We start from the raw sequence: 18,272 nt of genomic DNA, 5'->3' as shown, positions 1-18,272 counted from the left end.
AACATGTTGACAGTGCCAAATGGGTAACTGGAAACTCTTCCCTCTCTAGATTTCACTGCTCACAGCCAGACATACGTTGTCCAGGGCAATATCCCCTGAAACTCCTTTTCCTAGGATAAATATGTCCGTTTTCAAATGAATATCTTTCATAGTTATTTGATTTCATTGTCTGTATTTTCTAGGGGATATGGTTACCATCATATTGTGGCTGGAAAATCTGGGGGGGGGTTTAGAAATCGTTTATTTGAGTACTTCCTGCAGCTTTAACATCGATACAGCAACACAGAAAAGAAAGTTTTGAATGGGGACTGTGATTATAACACACACACCCCGGACAAGCAGTTCTGTTGAGATGGGGCATATTAAGCTGTCATATTGCCCTTTGGGAGTCTTACACTGCCTTTATCCTAAGTGAGCATCCCTTCAACGTGACGCTGAGCTAAAGACAATTTCTTCTCGGAGTGAGAATCCACAAGAGGTCAGTAAAGAACGGAGAATCGCTCCCGAGCGAAGTGAAACCATGGGAGTTGTTGGGATGGATTTATTTCAGAAGACACGAACCCATCTCGTTAAACTGCTGTTGTGATGAAAGTCAGTGTGAGGTTTCACAGACAGCCCTTCGTTCTCACCCCGTGGTGAGAAGTTTTCTGCTGATCAATTTACTTAATAATTTGCCGCTGTGACAGTGGGAGCTGCCTCTGCTCCCCTTTATAGTGCTTGGTTCACCGCTGCCTCCCCAGACTCCTGACTTCTGGCCTTACAGAGTCCTGCACTTGGGACACAATAACCCCACGCAGCTCTATAGATTTGGGGCAGAGTGGCTGGAGAGCTGCCTGGGGAAGAAGGACCTGGGGTGTTGGGTGACTGCTGACTGAAGACGAGCCAGCAGTGTGCCTGCGTAGCCAGGAAAGCCAACAGCATCCTGGCTTGTGTCAGAAATAGTGTGGCCAGTAGGTCTGGGGAGGGGATTGTGCCCCTGTACTGAGCACTGGTGAGGCCGCACCTCGAGTGCTGGGTCCAATTCTGGGCCCCTCCAGGAAGGACATCGAGGTCCTGGAGTGAGTCCAGAGAAGGACAACCAGGCTGGGGAAGGGGCTGGAGGTCAAATCCTCAGAGGAACTGCTGAAAGAGCTGGGAGTGTTCAGCCTGGAGAATAGGAGGCTGAGGGGAGACCTTATCACCACCTCCACTGACCTGACAGGAGGGTGCAGAGAGGTGGGCAATGGGACGAGGGGAAATGGCATTAAGCTGCGCCAGGGCAGGATCAGATCAGACATCAGGAAAAAGTTCTTCAGCGAAATGGCAAAGGAAGCTCCTTCCCCCATTGACTTGTAGCAGAGAGAACATGAGCCGGAGCTGGACTGAGATGCAACTCCCTGTCGTCCCCTCTCCAGTTAGTGGTGCTGGGCTGTTAAAGCAGCAGGAGCTTAGGCTTTAACTTTCTCTTTTCTGTGGCGTTTCCATGACTACAAAACTCTGCACTAATGAATTATAAGCTTGCATTAGGTTATGGTATTAGCTTAATTCTAAGTCTGGTGAAGTATTAGGTCTTGCTAGGGCTTAGAAATGGACTCTTCTCATTTCAAATTCTCAGCATCCTGATAGTTAAGTTGTATAAACTAGGAAATTGATAGTCCTTCATGGCATCTATAATTACATGGAATTGGAAATGCAATAATGTAAGAAACAAGCTGCCACAATGATGGAGAACATTTCAGTGAATGGGAGCTTTTTTTCCTCCAGATTTTGACTTGAAATTTATTGGATTTATTTACTTTATTAAAGGCTTGCTAATAGCTCAACCTGTTGATTAAAATCCCCACTGAGCTTTCATGGCTGCAAACCTCAGTAGGGCTTTTTACCCTTCCTTGAGACTCAGATAAATTATTTCAGTTTCTCCTCTTTACGTCCTTACTGTGAGCTAAAGCATTTTGCCAGCTCCATCAGCGACATCTATGGATTGTCTGAGATCTGAGCTGCTCTGATGCTTCTTGTGTAAAGTCCAGGCAGCCACAGACATGACTGAGCATTAATTTCACACTTGCAGCCAAAGCCTCCTGGGCTCTAATAGTGAAACTGGAACATGATTGTGAAAACTCTTCCTTTCCTCACTTCTCACCATCCATTTTGCCATTTCTTTAAGCAGCCCTGCTGTGGCTTTGGGTTAACTTAAGGACTGCAAACTGAAACACTAGGAGCAAGGCAGGCTGGCAGGAGATGTCTTGTCCATCACCCAGTGACATTCGCAAAGCAAGGTGGGGTCTAGCAAAGAACTGCTGAAAACTTGTGGCAGTGTGAGCAGAAGAGATTGAATCCTGGCACGAGGATGTTCCTGCTCCAGGGATTGCAAGAAGGTCTTGGGACCTGAAATAAAGCCAGCAACAAGCCTGCCCAGTCAGGCCTTAGACTGCTGATCCTTGTGCTACCAAAACAGTGTGGGTTTTGCACTGGAGATGGAAGCCAGCGCTGCTCTCTGTTGTCACATCATTGGTTTGCTCTTTACGGCTGAACACGACCGCGTGGGCAAAGCCATGGGTGCTGGTGGACTCTGCCTTTGAGGAGGGCAGAGGATGCTGATGTGCAGTGTGAGGCAGAGCTGTGACTCTTGAGGAAGCTCAGCTGCTGAGAGCACAGCTCTCAATGTCTTTTCCCAGTAGGTGTCAGTGGTGCCAATAATACCAGGTGGAACACAGCGATAAGGGTGCTGTTTCCAAATGGAAGTTGTGTGTGCTCTGTGTATATACCTCTGCACATGTGATGGGAATTCAGCCCTGTTGTTAAATATTTTTCCATTTGTCACTTTCTCCTCTTGAAAAATTGTTACCAGCAGATCTGGGCATCTGTGGACTCGATAGGAGCAAGTTGCCGTGACAACGGAGGAACACATCCTCCAGTGAACTGCACGTCGCAAGGCGTTTTGTTGGCCTGAATAATTTGTCATGGGGAATGATGCAGTTTTTCTCCCTTCTGAAGCTGTGCTGGGAGGGTGGTGGGCTGGCACTGTGAGGTTGGGCAGAGTTGGAGCCCAGTGTTCACTTTCCATACGGGACCAAAGCCGGTTTTGCTGAGCCGAACGTTGGGAACAGCAGCAGCAGAGAAATAATGCAAGTGAGAGATGCAGGGTGTTAATGCTCTGACAGGCCAGTGTGTAGCTCATTGCCCTAACGAGGCTGAGGGTAGGAATGTGATTTGGGTAGGCTATTTTTTCTTAATCCTTCACAGATTTTATTCATCTATTGGCTAATGGGGAAAATCACCGATTTGCTCTGTAGTTCTTTAGTTTCTCAACTAAACCAGAGGGGCCAATGTTCAGGTTTATGTTTGATCCTGCTAGGTTGTCCTCACAGACACAAGTAAGTTTTGAAAAGAATCAACAAGAACATTTACTGCTGTTGAACATCTAGTGCAATCATGAATCACTGTTCCTTAAATCACTTCTTTTCACATGCCTCATTAGGATTTGGAGAAGACTGTTTTTTTCCATACCTTCTCAACACACCAATTGTTACACTTAGATGAAAAATAAATCAAACACATTTTTACTGCAAAACCTCAGATTTCCTTCCCAAATAGCACATGCCAAACTTCTCTCCAGTGTAACACACTAACTGCTGTAACATTCCATGAAGAGGAGTGTTTGGGCTGGATATATAAAGTATGTCTCACCTGTGGTTTCAGGGTAAAAGAACTGGCCGAGATAAGGTGCGTCCAAACCAGAGGAAGTAAGATGACCTGCATGTCTTGTTTTACTTTAAGATTAACTCTTCTGCTACCAGTGCAGACTAATCTCTCTCTAACATACTATTTTCCTGGATTGTTTGCTGTAAAGCTGGCTCTGTTGCAACAACGTTGTGTTTACATCAAATATATTAAGCCAAGCAGGCCGAATGTAAATTAAAAATTAATCTAGTGCCTAGAATGCCATCGTGAACCTCAGCAAGTTTTCATATCCATCAAAAACAAAGGTGGATTCAAGTAGGATTCCGCTTCAACTTCAGTCTTACTAGGAAGAGGCAAAATATCATTGCTTTTTTCCAATAGACATTTATGAATTGTTAAAATTAATGTCTTTTCTGTAGTCAGAAAACTGGTTGTGCTCTGGCATTCTGGAAGAGTATGTTGATTGCATGATGTTTTCACTCTCCAGTGTTCAAGACGTATCAGATACAAAACTCATGGTAAGAGCTCGGTGAGAGCCTGTTAAAAATCCTTGACCTTATGCAAATACACCAACGTACACTGGCTGTGGATACACGAAAGTCAAATACCCCTTGTTGTGCTCTGCCTCTACAACTGGCAGAAGAAGTTTTAGAAGTATTACACGTCCCTACATTAGACTAATCTGAATAAAAGTAGTTCTTCATTGGGAAAGAGTGATTCTCTTCCCTTCTCGCAAACAATAAAGCAATCCAGGATGCAGAGGTGATGGTGGAAGTAATGCTCTGTGCTTTTGCATCTCATTCATGCATTTTAAAATGCATCAGTAATGTAACGTTTTCTCATGTATATGTATTTTTATTGTGCTCCTCTCCTTGACTGTATTATAACAGCAGTTTAAGATGTAGCTCCCTATCTGAAGTATCTGAAATATATGAATTGTCCTTTGCATGAAAAACCAATGCCCCACATGTTGGAATGTGCCAAAAGCTGAGGAGAAGTGGTTTTCTAGCAAAGCATCTGTTCAGAGAATTGTTTCCCATGTGGGTCCTGACAGGAAATTACCATTGTTGGGTGTGAAGAAGCTTTGGGAGTCATTGTACATAATGTCATTAAACAGCTCCAGTGGGCACAGCCAACTGGATGCTCAACCAGAGGTGAGGGGAAGGCCCACTCGGATGTCAAAACCCTGTGGAAATGGCCGCAGCAGATGGGTAGATGAGGCCTGCTCCACAGGCACACCGAGCCCAGCATGTTTCAGATGTATTTTCTCCAAATCTTTGCTGAATCTTGTCAGCAAATTATTGTTTCCCTGTACCTCGCAATGAGACAGAACATTCCCTCACTCTGTGGATTTTCTCTGGCTCAATGTAAAATAATTTTGATATGTGAGGATGTTTTCCTAATCTTTTAGTTGTAAGCAGAAATCATTCATTCAGGTTCTGAAATACTTTTGTTTTACCCCATATTCTGGGTTAACTTCTGTAAAAAACAGCATGGTTAAAGGCTTTCCTTAAATCCATCCACATCAACTATTTGTGATGAGTTGTGACGCTTCAGCTGAGTTTAGAAACTTCTGTGAAGCTTATGAGATGTTTTTGTTTAGGTTTGTACCTCAGGATGAGTTGAAAAACATGGAATATACACAGCAGCTAATTCTTGAAGCCAGGTAATAAGTACTAGATCTTTCAGGGTTTACTTAATGAAGATGCCTTAACTGTCCCATCAAGAACTTGGTGGCACAGGTAGCATCTGGAATGCCTTGGCCATGTTTATCTGATGTTTTTCAATGCCTGTAGCCTGATTTTGTTGCAGTAGCTTTGGAATATTTTTAAATAGTACTAAGAAGGAAACAAAATTACATGCCTGAGGCTAAGTCATAATTGAACCATGTTGCGGTAGTATTTTGGGAGGCTCTTAGTGGATCATCTGTGAAATGGTTTGGTTTGGATTATTATTCTTTCCTTATTCTTTTTTTTTTTTCCCTCCCAGTACATGTTTGCCAGTGTTGAAATTTCCAGTGTATTTTCACTGGGAGAATTCACATGCTAAATGCAAAAAGCTTTTTCCCACATGCTCATGAGCAAAATGATCAGTGGCCTAGCTGATGGGAAATATGGACCTTTGATAAGCTTGTGATCATTTAATAAGGTCATTAGGCTGTTCCACTTTGGGTCCGTGTGCTTTCATTGAGTCAGCCTGGTTGCTCTCCAGCATTTTGCAGATGCAACGTTCCTACGCTTTCTTACAAAGGGTTTGCAACAGGGTTCTCTGTTTACATGGGCTAATGCACCAAGACACCTCTGATGAGATAACCAGCTTGTCAGCTCCTGTCTGCCTTAGCCATCTACCTGGAGCAGGTGGCACCATGACGGCCTGGCCAAACATCAGGCACCTGATGTTCTCCTCCAAAATCTACCGTATGAAAACAGAAGTTACCAATTAGAGAGCAACCTCTAATTTAAAAATAATAAAAATGGAAGTAGAGGAGCATGTTTCTAGCTCATGGAATGTAAATGTTTTCCTGTAAGGGGTGCAGAGAGGCCTTGTGTTGGTTCTCTGATGTTATTTTAAGATGCTACCTTCAGATCCCAACAATCTCTTCTCGCCAGTGTTTGCTCTGGGCGAGTGCAATGCTTTCAGCTCAGGGATCCAGCAGAGGACACAACTGCCTGCTGATCAATCTGCCACACTGGTTTGATTTGGTGGTTTTTTAAAAAGAGCTGTTGACCCTCCGAGCCTGGGCCTGCAGCGCTGCAGAAAGCATTCCCTGCCCCGACAGCAGGTATGTACCCCAAGAAACCAACTGCCTTGGAGCAAAATCTGATCTGTGATTTGGAATGATACATCTTTTCACACAGGCTGCCAACAACCTACCCATCGGGTTCAAAATGCAAGAAATAAAGCTTGAGTTTTCCGTTCAGGGCCTGGTTTGGATCTCCCTTACTTGTTGTAGACATGGATATTTAAATTGCTGCTTCTTTCACAAGATCAGAGGCTGGCGAAGCTGCTCCTTTAAATCATTTCTTCACCTTGTACAAATAAAGATTATTAGGATTTTTCTCTTTTTTCCCTGTTTTGCTTATGGCTCAGTCTTACATTGCGGCCTTGAAAGGAGCTGAGTCCCACCGAGGCAAGACGTGACCTCTCCTTTACCGACACTGGATTTGTCCCAGCAGTCAGATCTGCGGTGGGATCCTTTGCAGAACCAGGGACAACTGTATCACAATTTTAAAATTAAAGATCAGAACCACCACAGTCCATATCCCTGTGACAGGGTGTGAGGCTTCCCGCATTTAAGTTGCAGGAGCAGTCACCACTCGGAACGTGCATTTTAAGTGACGTGTGGCTGTTTTATCAGAGGATCACTTGACATTGCTGCCTGCAGTAGTAGAGCGCTGGAGTCTTTGAATCCAGTCATCCTTTTCAACTTAGGATTTTAAACTCGTCTGGGGAGAGGAGAGTCTCCATCTTCCACTGCCAGCGAGGCTGCCGAAGGTGTAGGGCAGGTCAGGCTTTTAAGGTGATTTATGGTGTGGCTTTGAGTAAACTTTAATTCCTGTAATTTTCTTTACCTCTAAAACAGTGATAATATGCAAATACTGTCCTTTCACAGTGCTGTGAGGAAAGTAGTTATCCTTAAATGTCAAGCAGATGTCAAAGGCACAAAGTAAATTAACCATATTAGAGGCTATTTGCAAAACCAACACACTGGATATGGATAGATGGGGGAAGCACTTACATCCTGAAGTGTTATTAAACCTGCTCGGCTTTGCTTCTGCTGGTGTATGGGATTATTTTGAGAAAAAGAGGGATGTTATGTTGTAACCTGTGTTATCTTTTGGTGAGTCTTACTTTTCTCTCTTCTATTAACTTTGAGATTTGAAATGCAACTTACTTGAGCAATTTCATGGTGTCTCATAAGAAATACTGAGACTGTTGCAACCTTCTGCAAGCCAGACTGTCTTGCCAAGGCAGAACCTTTGTATGTAGTATTTCCCTTCCTCCCTTTTCCAGATCAACACTTGATTGAAAATCAGAGTTGATTGTATTGCTAGTTTGAAAGTGGCCATGTTCATCTGCATTAATTCCCATGTGTTATGTGGTTTGGTTTTTTTAATGTAGGTTATTTTTCTTAATGCATGTCAAAGATTTCCTAACTCTTGTTGTGCAGTGACTTTAAGAATTGCATTTTAAAAGAGAATGTATTGAAGAAGCTGTTTCTATTCTAAAATACCCTAAGTAGAATATGGCATGATATCTTTGAAAGCCATTATTTTGTATTTAAAACCAAAACTACTAGATAAGCCTGCTTTTGGCATGAAAATAAATTATTTTTTCCTTTGGCTTTGGTTTTTGCTTTGGTTTTGCTCTTCTAACCAGATAAGTATATCTGCTTTTATCTGGTTATAAATGAGCACAGTTTTCTACTTTAATTCACTTGATAATGTCAGAAATATTGTTGGAATGAGTCTTTGAAGCTGTGTCTGTGCAAATTTTGTTATGCAGCCTTTCTCCTGGGAATGCCACCTCAAATATGGTGTATCTCCAGTTCTAACCTTCACCCTGTGATCCGTTCTGCCAAGAAAACGGGCTGCTCTTCTTACTTCCCTGTTTTTGTGTGTGTATGTGTGTGTATATTCTTCAGAAAGCCAAACTTGGGCCAGCTGGTAACAAAGTCATTACTCCAACAGAAGACAAGAATTCAAGTGTGCCATCCAACAATCTGGACAGGGTGAAGCTGACAGATTTCAACTTTCTCATGGTTCTTGGAAAAGGGAGCTTCGGGAAGGTAGAAACTCTTGATAACTATTTTGCTCACATTCACATCATTTTTTCTTTTTTTCTTTTTTTCCTTTTTTTTCTTCTTTTTCTTTTTTTTTAACTTGAAGAATGAACAAATAATTCTCTAAGAATCCAAATACAGAGTCAAAAGGATGATGGACATTTTTAAGGGGAGATGTCTTAATGTGGAGTAGCATGATTCACTAAGGCCTGGCAGGCTTCAGTCATGATTGGGCAGTTTTCTTGGAAAAAAACAGAACTTATAAAAACCCCTTAGACTTTTGGGCAGGACATGAGACAGGTACTACCTGTTAGATCTTTACTTGAAGAAGCCATGCATGCTTCTTGGCAGCTTCAAGAAAATGATGTCTACTTTTCCAGCTTTACAACCTAGGTCAGTCTCCCAGTTCTGGGAGTCACCAACATTGGTAAGGCTGAATACTGGGACAACACCAGGAATGGTGTTTGTGTGTATATATTTATTTATTAGCTGAAAGAAAGGGCTGCTGTTTTCCTGTCTGAACAACCCCTTATATGATAAAATGCCCTTTTCTGAAGGAGTCCCTTGGGACTTAACATTTTATCAGCCTGCTGGCCATGTGCCTGTGATTAACCAGAGGAGTTTGGCACAGGCTTTGTCTGAACTGACTGGTACAGCTCATTGCAGCGGGTGAGTAATGATGATATTTTGGGAGTTTTGATCAAGTTAGTCTATACCAATAAAAGGAGAGGTTGGATTGCCATCTATACAGATCTTGGGGCGTATGAGTCACGTTCCCTCTTTGGTAGGTAGGAAGAATTTCACCGTGTTGTTTCTCTGTGTGCAGGTGATGCTGGCAGACAGGAAGGGGACAGAGGAGCTCTACGCAATCAAAATCCTGAAAAAAGATGTGGTGATTCAGGATGATGATGTTGAATGTACAATGGTTGAAAAACGAGTCCTGGCATTGCAAGATAAGCCACCGTTCCTGACACAGCTCCACTCCTGTTTCCAAACAGTTGTACGTGAGCTCTGTCTTTCCTGCCATCCTGATGTTTTCCATGCTATCTGATGGTGGATTTTATCAGCTCCTTAACACTTATTATTATCCAAACTACTTATCATAGCTTCTGCACATAGGAAATTGGGAAGAAAGAGATGCCCCATGTACTTACCCCTTGTATTTTAAACATAAAACCTAGGCTGAAAGATTCCTCCATACAGGAATTCAAGCAGACCTGTGTGACAACTGATGAATTCAATCATGTGTGCTTTGCTATGTCAGACACAAACATGGATCCCCAGAGGTTCCTAAATACTTCTAAGGATCTGAGAGGAGTATGTGAAAGGTCTTCATGGCTGTTATTATATTGGGAAGTGATTAGCTGTGAATCAGTTTGATGGATTTCATTTTGGTTTTATCAGTGAGATAGAAGAGGTCCTAGTGAGAAATAAACTCCTGTCTCCCTCTAATTCTTTATCTTTCAGTAACTTCATTTGGAACCAAAGAAGTTTGGTGTCATTAGTAAATGAAAAATCACTTTGTTTAATCTTATGTTTCTTTTGAGCAACTACATTTTAAGTGTAAGATCTTTAGTACAAATGTCTAATGCTTTCTGGCTAAGGAGGATGGAGGAAATGCTGAAATATGTGTCAACAAGAAATTAATTTAGTGTCACTTGTAACAGGCCCAGGTACTTATGTAGACTCTACGACTACTTTTCTTCTTTAAAAAAAAAATGTAAAAATATTCTTAAATACCTCCCAGTTTTATTAAGAAGGATGAGACATAGCCTCAAAGCAAGACTATTAATCCATCTTCAATTTTATTTTTTTACATTTATTTTTAGAGATATTTTTCAGACAGATCTCTATGTGAATAATGATGGGAACCATTACAGACATGTAATGTATAAAAATGCATCACTAAAATTGGCAAATCTAGATGGATCTCATCAGTCATTTGCTCTTGCAGGTTTTACAAAACATTCCACTTACATTTCCTGATCTATCCATTTTGCCAGAATGTACAACCAGTCCTAATAACCTTAAAAGCTTTATAATAACATATTAGTGACTTTTTTGCTGATCAATGCATATCTAATATCTTGCCTAATTTATTTACGTGCATCTTTCATACTTTACCCTAGGACCGTCTGTATTTTGTTATGGAGTATGTGAATGGTGGTGATCTCATGTATCACATCCAGCAAGTAGGAAAGTTTAAGGAGCCACAAGCAGTGTGAGTGTTCCCATTTGCCTATTGAAATCATGGCATCGTCATGCTTAACGTTACTCTGTACAAGGATGAGGTTTCTTTATCACACTCTCTAGTAGCACCTTCCCAGGCTCGGTACAAAGTCTGGACTGGCCTCTTTGGAGTGTGTTTTTTAAGCTGTCCAGGGCCCAAAAGTTTCTTTTGAAAATGTGTTTGCACACAGAGACCAAAGGTAGCTGCACCTTTCTATTCCAAAATACAGCACAAACAAGGGCATCCAGTGCCTATTGTAAAAGTAACGAGAGTTTAACCAGGGCATCAGGAAATTAAAGACATTACTTGGTGTTCTGGTGATGGTTTCTAAAAGTTAATATGAAAAAAGTGAGTAGAACATTTCAGTCTGAATTCATGTTAGAGGGGAAAGTAACACAAATAGACTCAGCATTGCAATATAAATTATCATTTATACAAGATAAATTCAGTGTATAGCTTATAAGAATTTTGGTGACCCCACTTTTTTATATAAGCTTTATTTGGGATGAGTTAATAAATTATTAGAAGTTGTTTATGTACAGGGTAATTGTATATCTGGTGTATCAGACAGCAACTGATAACAATCTGTAGCATATTCAAATGTGAATAGTTCCCTTTGAGTCATGCTTATAACATCTCATCATCATTTATTAATGTTTCATAAATCATTTACCAATGAAACTTTAAAATCAAGCGTGACCAACAGATTTAAGAATTCAGCTAAAATAATTTCTTGTTTTGATTTAAGTAATCAGGGCTGATTTAAATGAGAGGCCTTCTGGAGACAAGTATTTGAGATACAGAAGTACATTTCAACACTGTGCTGAATAAAATCTAGATGGTGTCAGATCATCGATGACTCCAGCTAATGCAACTTGCCAACACCTGCTGAGAGCTATGGTGCTTTATGACACCTTACATCTGTGGAGCATCTCCAGGCACATGTGTTCACAGGCACCTCTGATCAAGTCTTTTAGTGCTAAGCTTTACATTCCCTGATGCTAGCCTAATAATTAATCTCATCTTCAAATCATCCTCTTGCACGTAATGTGCTCAGTTCCACTGTGACTGGATTCAAACATCCATCAATATTATCTATCCTTTAACTACATTCAGCAATTATATTTTATATGGTAATCATTTGAATTATCTTTATGCAATTAATCCATTAAGAGCCTGTATAAAGGAATACTATTTCTGCAGATTATTTCATGCTGTGTGACTTGCACTGTGAATTGAGCTGCATCCTGAATTCAGGATTGATATGTGATTAGAGATAACGACCTTTGCAGGCAGAGTCAGAGTCAGATCAGTGCAGTGAAATGCTCTGCTCCAGCTGCACCATTTTGTTTGTGGCCCAGGGAGACATTTTCAATTATTTTTTTTTTAAATTCTGCATTATTTTATCATGAAATAGTCAAAATAATTTGTTAAAGTCAAATTGAAGTGTGGTATCTTTTTTCTCGTCAGCAGTCTCTATATATGATATACTCCACATGTTATTATACTTTCAGTCTTTACCAGATACATTGCTGAAATATTTTGTCATAAGGAAATCATGGGGCAATAACAAATGTGTTTGGTTTTTTTCACACAGGTTCTATGCAGCTGAGATCTCAATTGGGTTATTCTTCCTCCATAACAGAGGGATTATTTACAGGTGAGTATAATCTGACATAAGTAATCGTTGAACTGTCTTTAAAATCCCAAAAGGATAGGTTTCTGTAACATTTTAGTGTGTTTTTAAAGCATTTTATACAAAGCAGACACTGCAGTGCTCTGTTGGCTGCAGTGGTGCACAGTAAACCACAGTCACTTTACCTTTGCCCAGCTCAACTTGAAAATGTGAAACCTTCTCTTCCACATTCCCATGTGATGTTTCATGGTTTTGCACATTGAGAAGTCTTGGTGTGAGTGTGCTCACAGTCATCTCCCTCTGCCTTTCCATTAGTTGTCCAGTTTCAGGGCTTATGGTCATTCTTACATATCTGCAGTGGGGTGCCCAGTGCCCTGTGGGCTGTAGATTGCTGTTCACATGCACCCCTGTCCCCTCTGCCCCCAAATAGCCACACATATTCCTCACCTAGACTCAAATGAGTTTGCCCTAGTTGAATCTAAAGATTAACATTCAATTCCTGTGATTCTTCACAGAGATCTGAAATTAGATAATGTGATGCTGGATTCAGAAGGACACATTAAAATAGCTGATTTTGGAATGTGCAAAGAACATATGTTGGATGGAGTAACAACCAGGACCTTCTGTGGCACTCCAGACTACATTGCACCGGAGGTAAATATTGGCCATTGCAAGAACCTCTTAGTCCCTGTGTGCATTCTAAACACCCAAGTTGAAGTGGCTGTAACTCTGATGCTCTGTGGATGGCACCATTTATACTGCTGCAGGAATACTGGATAATTTGGTGAATTAAAGCATATTTATTGATAAGACTTAACTGTTTTAAAAAAAATAACTAGTTGATTGAAAGCTTTTTATGGGATGGGTGCTTCAGATTTTGTTTGTGCTTGCAAGACCAAAAAAGCAGGATCACCACCCTGTGTTTTAAATCTGTAGCCTGGAAATGTTTTGCTAAACTTTGTGCTTCAGTTTGTGAAGTCACAGAGACTTCCTGGGTGTTGCTGAGGTCATCGATGAGGTCATCAAGTGAGTTGTTAGGAACAAATACAGCTTCTTTAACAGATTTCTCCGTAAGTTCACACAGCTGCCAAAATGCTGTATCTCAGGGCTTGTTTGGCACTTTCAGGAAATCACAAACCGCTTGTTGATTTTTGGGAAAGGACTCAGTGAGGTCTGGAAGCTTTTCACTGACTTCCCTGCAAAGCTACTGCAGACTTTTCTAGGTGTTCTGGGTCACTGCTCTTGAGCTCAGGAAAGCTCTGGTTGTTAAAAGCCTGAACAAAGGTGTAAGATCAAGTTTGAGTGGAGTTGACATAAAAAAACCTTAATTTGCCTCAAGTGATCTGTGATTTGGTGATAGCTGTGCTAACACTCAAGCCACTGAAAATCACATTCAAGCTTAACTGCAGTGGGTCTAAGAATGACGATTTGATCATAATAAACACAGCTATGCTTTAAAGTACTGTAACTAATATGAGCTTAGAGGCAAGGTTTTTACTCTGGATACGATTTGTATTTCACTAGTTTAGGTATAAAACGTTAAAAACAAGCACATGTGGTGATTTGGAAACGATTCAAATATATTAATATTAAAATCTGGTGTTTGTGCATACTGAGCTTTCAAGAGTCCTGATTTGTTTGGCTGCAAATTCAGTGGAAGAGGCTGGATCCTCATCCAAGATCCTCCGTGTTTCACCGAGTGCTGGGCAAGAGGCAGCTCTGGCTGGAACATTGCTGGCTGGAATTGAATGTTTGTTGGAATGTGGTGTATTTGTACATGGACAAATAAATTAGTGTCTAAGGTGAATTTTGTCATCTCTCTGAAATTGGAATGAAAAATAGTTTGGGGTTTGTTGGGTTTTTTTCCAGTTGCTAATTCGTGCTTTCCAGAGTGAAATATTGTGTATGATAAAAGCTTGTTTTTTCACAAATCGCTGCTGCTTGCGGCAGGATACCAGAGCAGCCAGAGCAGTATTTCATTTTCTCCTGTCAAAACATAAATGAAGCCAATATTACAAATTTTAAAGTGTCCTTTCTGTGGCAATAGTCCTGTGCCAGTTAATACCAAAGAACGTGTTGTCAGTGCCAAAGTGCTCAATATATGGGTCAGCGTTGGACGGATTTATCTTATATTTGGAAATTTCATATGAAGAAATAAACATTTTACCAAAACATTCAGCAACTGGGAGGAAATCAGTCTTAGGCTTTCTGTTTTCTTACAAACAGATTTGATTATGTTTTAGTCGGCTGGTTTTCTTTGATTTCTGAAGCCATTATTGTGACTGACAAATTGCTAACTGGGTCTGTGGCAAACTTCAAAGGAAGGTTCACACTTTGCTTGTTGATGCATTTCAGCACGTTTCCATGGGCTAAAATTTATAAATTTATAATAGATTATAATGAGGGTTCATTTGCACAGCACCATTCCCTGCTGGGTGGAGATAAATGAGCTAAATCTAAATAAAGAGTTGAAGGTATCTAGCGTAGGGTAGCTCTGTGAGCGTGTCACGCTCAGACGTAAAGGATCAGCTCTTTCCATCAGTGTTTGGGAAGTAATGTGGTTGTCATGGGTCTGAAGGAGCCCGTGCTGCCTCTACGTGACTACAGGCATAGTTCAGAGAGAACACGGCTGGGAGGACCGCATGGGGCAGCTCAGCTGGCTCCACACAAACCATCTCTGGGTAGAAAAGGTGGTGAACACAGCGATGCACTCAGCAAAGTGGACTTATGCCCTTTGGTGTACTGTGAAATAACACTGTCCCGCTCTGCTGAATGGGAAGTTGGTGTTTGTTACCTACATGTGCACTGTGCACAGAGTTCCTACTCATTTCTTCAACCTCTGCAGTGTGAGGGATGTGCAGAGTTAAACTGGTTGCATCCCAGGGTTCATTTCTGCTTCTGTCAGGCAGAAAGAGGTTATCCAGTCAAGAATTTTTATCCATGTGCTGAACTTAAATATTAATGGTTAGAGTGGTAAAATAGCAGTGAGATCAATTAATATTTGTATTTCCTTGGCCAGTCAAGAGAGACGGAGGGAAATGGATGTCAGGCAGGTTAGTGGGAAGGGGTTCTGCCAGCACAGCCCACTGCCTGCAGTGCAGCACTGAACCCCACCGTCCCCACAGCATCCCTGCAGCAGCTAGAGCACTAACTTTGAATTTCAGCAGAATTTAATTAAAAACTCCATTCCCCTTTTCCTCCATCTAATAGTCTCAAAACATTCCATTCCAACCTTGCATTTGCTGGGATTATGGGATGCTAAGAGGTATTACAAAAGTTTGGAAAGTGTGCATTTGACTATGTCTCATGCTAGTAATATTTATTTCTTTTAATAACTGGGTTTTAACTTTTCCAGTAGACGTAAGATATGTTTGCAAAAGACTTTCTCTTGCCTCTGGGATATAATTTTTTCATACCAACTGGCTACCAGCTGCAAGCTGCAATGATCTAAACATTCCGACAAATTGCTGGTATTAATCTCTGTGTCCTGCTCTTAACTGTGTGCCTGCCTCAGAGGAAAAAGGGGGAGAGGGGGGAAAAGTGAAAGAGAAAAAAGCAATCACCATTCCTCTGCCAGTCTGGCTTGATGGGGAAGGTCTTCCTGAGCTCTCAAATCCACAGCTCCTGAAAAGGCAGAGCTCTTAAAATGTGGAAATAGGTAGGGAAAATGGGATATTGGAAATGTGAAAGGAGATTATAAAGGCTGTCATTTAAATTAATGATGGGAAAGGAAGGGGCCTGTCAACCTTCCACTCCTCCCTGGCCAGTGGAAAGCAGAGATCATAGCTGAAGGAGGGTACAGGGCTTCGTTTCTGGGCACACGAGCTCCCTCACTGCTCTGTGGGTCTGCTCTGCACACCGCTGAGACAGGTCATGTCAATACACCTCTTCTTATTCAAAAAGACATCAAAATTTGTATGAGCAGAGAGGATTCTTTTGGCAGCCGCCGTGAGGCCAGCAGCGATGGCGTTGGGCACAGCCTGTGGTAGGCAATACCTGGTGATTCTGGGGGAGGAGGAAGCAGCTGCAGGAAATGCAACGTTCAGAACTCACTGGTTTGGTACCAATGTGTGTTTGACTGTATATTGAAAACTCATCTGTATCCTCCCACATGTAATTCCTCCCTTGAAGTGAGAGTTCTTTCCCCTCACTTACATGTTCCAGTGAACGCTCAGAATAGCTCCTGTTGTTACGAGAACAGCGGGTTGGTGAATGAACAGGGCAGATTGCTCTTCTGCACTTCACTCCATCATCATCTAACCAGGACTAAGCTGGTGATTCAAATGGAGTCCATTCAATTGGGATTCGAAGGGAAAAAGCTTCCACTGTAGAGCAGCAGACCTGCACTGACAGCGCCGCCTTTCCCTACGTCACTATAGGCTCAATGAAAACACAGTGTTTTCATTGCATTTGCAGTGGGACCTTTCCAGTGCCAATGGGATTGATATCCATGTTTATTTATCAAATCCCACCCTTCCATTTTGCAGCTGGTCCAGGTGTGTGCAGCTCAGAGGCAGCTCTGGTCTGTTCCTCAGGTGCTTCTGCTCTTGTCAGCATGAGGCATCAAATAAATACTTCAGCCAGTGACAGAGGACAAAACATTAGTGACTCTGACCATATGTTAGGTTCAGTGTTAGGAGCTTTTCTCATGCTAATTGTGTCTCTTGATGATTCTGTGATATTTTTTCAGAAGCTCAGATTTAACACCATTACATTTGCTGATGAGAACGCTATTTAGAGAGCAACCCAGTCTTGACTCACCTCTTGTTGGATAAACAAACAGCATCACTGAGTCTGTGCTTTGCTGCGTCTTTCACTTCATGATGTTGCCTTGCCATATGTAAAAGATGTCTTCTCCTCAGTAATCCCATCAAACTCTTTCACAGCAGGAGGACACTGGCCTCTGTCAGGACAGACCTGACTGCCAGGGTGAGAACCATGGCAGCGTAGCAGCCTTGGCTTTCTCAGTGCCATGGATCCATCTTTTCTCATTTGCTAATTGAAATAAACTGTTCCTACCAAAGCCACTTAGAGGGACGGAGCACACTTACTGCACAAAACGTTCTGCCCTTACAAATTAATGGCTTTCTGAAAAATACCCTTGCTTTTTTCTGATCCAATACTCTTTTCCATGAGGAGAGATTCTCAGAGAAGGGCTGTGGATGAAATGTTTTACCATTTTCTGTGTGAGAAGGCTAGTATTTTTGCTGGATACAGTTTTGAATGTCTTTGGACTTTAAAGAAGCAACATTGATTCCAGTGACTCATTGGGAACTTCCTGGTGATAGAAATTAAAAGGACAGTAACCAAGTATGTCACCAGCTATAAAATGAAATGAATGTCCCAAATATATATTTTAAAGCCCTTATTGCTGCTAAAAGACAACTAATAAAGATTGTCTTTGTGCCTTCCTCCAGCTGAGAATCTTGTTACTGCCTCTGGTTGTGTAATAGATTTCAAAGCACGATCGATTTAGAAATAGTTTCCTTTAGAACCATTGCAGTAATTTTTAATTAATGTGCTGCTGTTATCCCAGCGAAAAACATATATTCACATAGAGACTATAATTCCACTTCGTAGCCAGGCGGTCCTGCTTCACTGAACTGGTGACTCACTGTTTTCCTGAGAAACTACAAAACTTACCAGTTCAACTTGTCTTCCAGACAACTGAAAAATCTAGGGCTTGTGATGTGTACTCATCATAGTATTTTGTTTCAGAAGCTACATGACTGCCTCGGTTCTCAGCTTGGTCTGGTGGAACACTGGGGTTGGAGGATCTCATCCTGCCTTCCCCAGTATGGACAGGCAGTGGCCAGCACGTCCTGCACCCCTTCAAGTTTCAAAATATCCCTTCACAGTTATTGAGAAGGAGATCTGGGAGAACATCTGCACCTCAAAACTCCTCTGTAGCGTGCCCAAATGCATCTCTTAAATAAATTAACACTGATCTCTGAAGAGGCCTC

General features: G+C 41.6%; 1 protein-coding gene across 2 annotated transcripts in view; it reads left to right on the top strand.

The window, feature by feature from the left end:
• PRKCA (protein kinase C alpha) overlaps positions 1–18,272 on the top strand; it is a gene marked incomplete at both ends in the record, with an annotated part of 142,935 nt that overhangs the window by 115,797 nt on the left and 8,866 nt on the right. For both annotated transcript variants that reach the window (XM_084273498.1, XM_084273497.1), the window contains 5 exons: positions 8,306–8,449; positions 9,270–9,443; positions 10,573–10,664; positions 12,271–12,333; positions 12,825–12,963. In XM_084273498.1, the coding sequence (XP_084129624.1) occupies positions 8,306–8,449; positions 9,270–9,443; positions 10,573–10,664; positions 12,271–12,333; positions 12,825–12,963 (612 nt within the window). The remainder of the gene's footprint in view (positions 1–8,305; positions 8,450–9,269; positions 9,444–10,572; positions 10,665–12,270; positions 12,334–12,824; positions 12,964–18,272) is intronic.

Source organism: Gallinula chloropus (assembly GCF_964237585.1).
Source record: "Gallinula chloropus genome assembly, chromosome: 20".
NCBI classification, from domain to species: domain Eukaryota; kingdom Metazoa; phylum Chordata; class Aves; order Gruiformes; family Rallidae; genus Gallinula; species Gallinula chloropus.
The sequence above is the reverse complement of the archived record's forward strand: the minus strand, read 5'-3'. Positions and strand labels throughout refer to the sequence as shown.